Source organism: Eimeria necatrix, genomic scaffold, assembly GCF_000499385.1.
Source record: "Eimeria necatrix Houghton genomic scaffold, Enh_scaff2148, whole genome shotgun sequence".
In the NCBI taxonomy this organism is placed as follows: domain Eukaryota; phylum Apicomplexa; class Conoidasida; order Eucoccidiorida; family Eimeriidae; genus Eimeria; species Eimeria necatrix.
The window spans coordinates 460-2,227 of NW_013652758.1; the positions used below are offsets into that span (position 1 = coordinate 460).

Consider the following 1,768-nt stretch of genomic DNA (forward strand, 5'->3'; position numbering starts at 1 on the left):
TGCATGCATGCATGCATGCACTCCTGCATGCATGCATGCGCACTTGCAGGGGACTGCGTAGGGCGTTTTGGAGCCTGTGGGGCAGAGGTGGCCTGGGGCGCAAAGGCCCTGGGGCGCAGCAAGCCCCAAGTTGGAGCAAAAGTGTCCCTCGGGGCATTTGCTGCACTGGTGAGCAGCAGCAAGTTGCTGCTGCTCTCCGAAGGTCCCGGGCCCGCACAAGTGCGGACGCTCCGTCCCCTGCAGCAGCAGCAGCAGCAGCAGCAGCAGCAGCGGCGGCAGCGGCAGTGGGGTGCGCGCTCACGCGGGCCCTCGAGCCAAACAGCAGCAGCAGCAGCAGCAGCAGCAGCAGCAGCAGCGGCAGCGGGGTGCGCGCTCACGCGGGCCCTGCAGCCAAACAGCAGCAGCAGCAGCAGCAGCAGCAGCAGCAGCAGCAGCAGCAGGGGGGGGGGACTGACTCTGGTGCAGTAGGCGCCGAGGGGACAGGGCCCTGCGGAGTTGTCTTCTTTGAGTTGTGGGGTTGGAGACTCTGCTGCAGCAGCACAGAAGAAGCCCTCGCTGCAGACGCCGGAGACAGTTTGGCTGCTGCTGCTGCTGCAGTAGAAGCCGGGGGGGCAGCTGCGGCAGCTGCTGCTGTGCTGCTGCAGCAAATGCGAACTCAGAGTCCCCGGGGGACAGCTCGAGGGGACTGCTGCTGCTGCTTCGCAGTAGAAGCCCGCGGGGCACTGCAGCGGGGCCTCCATCCCTTCCTCCGGGCAGTAAAACCTGCAGCAGCAGCAGCAGCAGCAGCAGCAGCAGCAGCAGGAGGGAGACACTTGGGAGCGAAGGGCGCCCGCAGCAGCAAACCGCAGCAGCAGCAGCAGGAAGGAGACAGTTGGGGGCGAAAGGCGCCCGCCGCAGCAACCCGCAGCAGCACAGCAGCAGCAGCAGCAGCAGCAGCAGCAGCAGCAGCAGCAGCAGCAGCAGCAGCAGACCCTGGCGGGCATTGCCTGCACTCTGGCTGGTTCTTATCAGGATTGAAGGTGCCGGGGAGACACAGCGAAGGCTCTGCTGCTCCCTGGAGACAAAAGGCCCCCGGGGGGCCCCCCCCGCTGCGGGGGTGGGGGGCCCCCCCCCCGCAGCAGTACCCTGCTGCGCAGGGCCCCGAGGGGCCCCTCGCTGTACTCCCCTCGCAAAAGGCCCCCCCAGGACAGGGCCCGCAGGCGGAGACAGTTAAGCCAACTGTCTCCGAATTCAAAGTCCCCGAGGGACAACTCAAGTGCTGCAAAGTCCCCGAGGGACAATAACCCCCAAAGCCACAGGCAAAGCCCTGGGGGGGGGCAGTGGGGGTGGGAGTGGGGGAGCCAGAGAGACAAACGTAGCTGAAGAAGAGACAAAAAGGAGACAGTTTTGGAGATGGGAAGGAGACAGAAAGGAGACAGTTTTGGAGATAGATTGGAGGCAGAAAGGAGACAGAAAAGAGAGAGAAAAGAGACAAAAAGGAGACAGTTTTAGACAACTCAAGTGCTGCAAAGTCCCCGAGGGACAATAACCCCCGGGGCCACAGGCAAAGCCCTGGGGGGGGGCAGTGGGGGTGGGAGTGGGGGAGCCAGAGAGACAGACGTAGCTGAAGAAGAGACAAAAAGGAGACAGTTTTGGAGACACTTTGGAGAGGGAAAGGAGACAGTTTGGAGACAGTTTGGAGACAGTTTGGAGAGGGAAAGGAGACAGTTTGGAGGCAGTTTGGAGAGGGAAAGGAGACAGTTTGGAGACAGTTTGGAGAGGGAAAGGA

The 1,768-nt window shown here is 63.0% G+C and overlaps 1 protein-coding gene across 1 annotated transcript; it reads left to right on the forward strand.

The window, feature by feature from the left end:
* Positions 1 to 202: 202 nt before the first annotated feature.
* Positions 203 to 1,283, forward strand: ENH_00029290 (hypothetical protein; the record flags this gene model as incomplete). Its single annotated transcript, XM_013580028.1, has 1 exon — positions 203 to 1,283. A coding segment is annotated over one exon (1,081 nt), but the record flags the coding sequence as incomplete, so codon positions are not given.
* Positions 1,284 to 1,768: the final 485 nt, after the last annotated feature.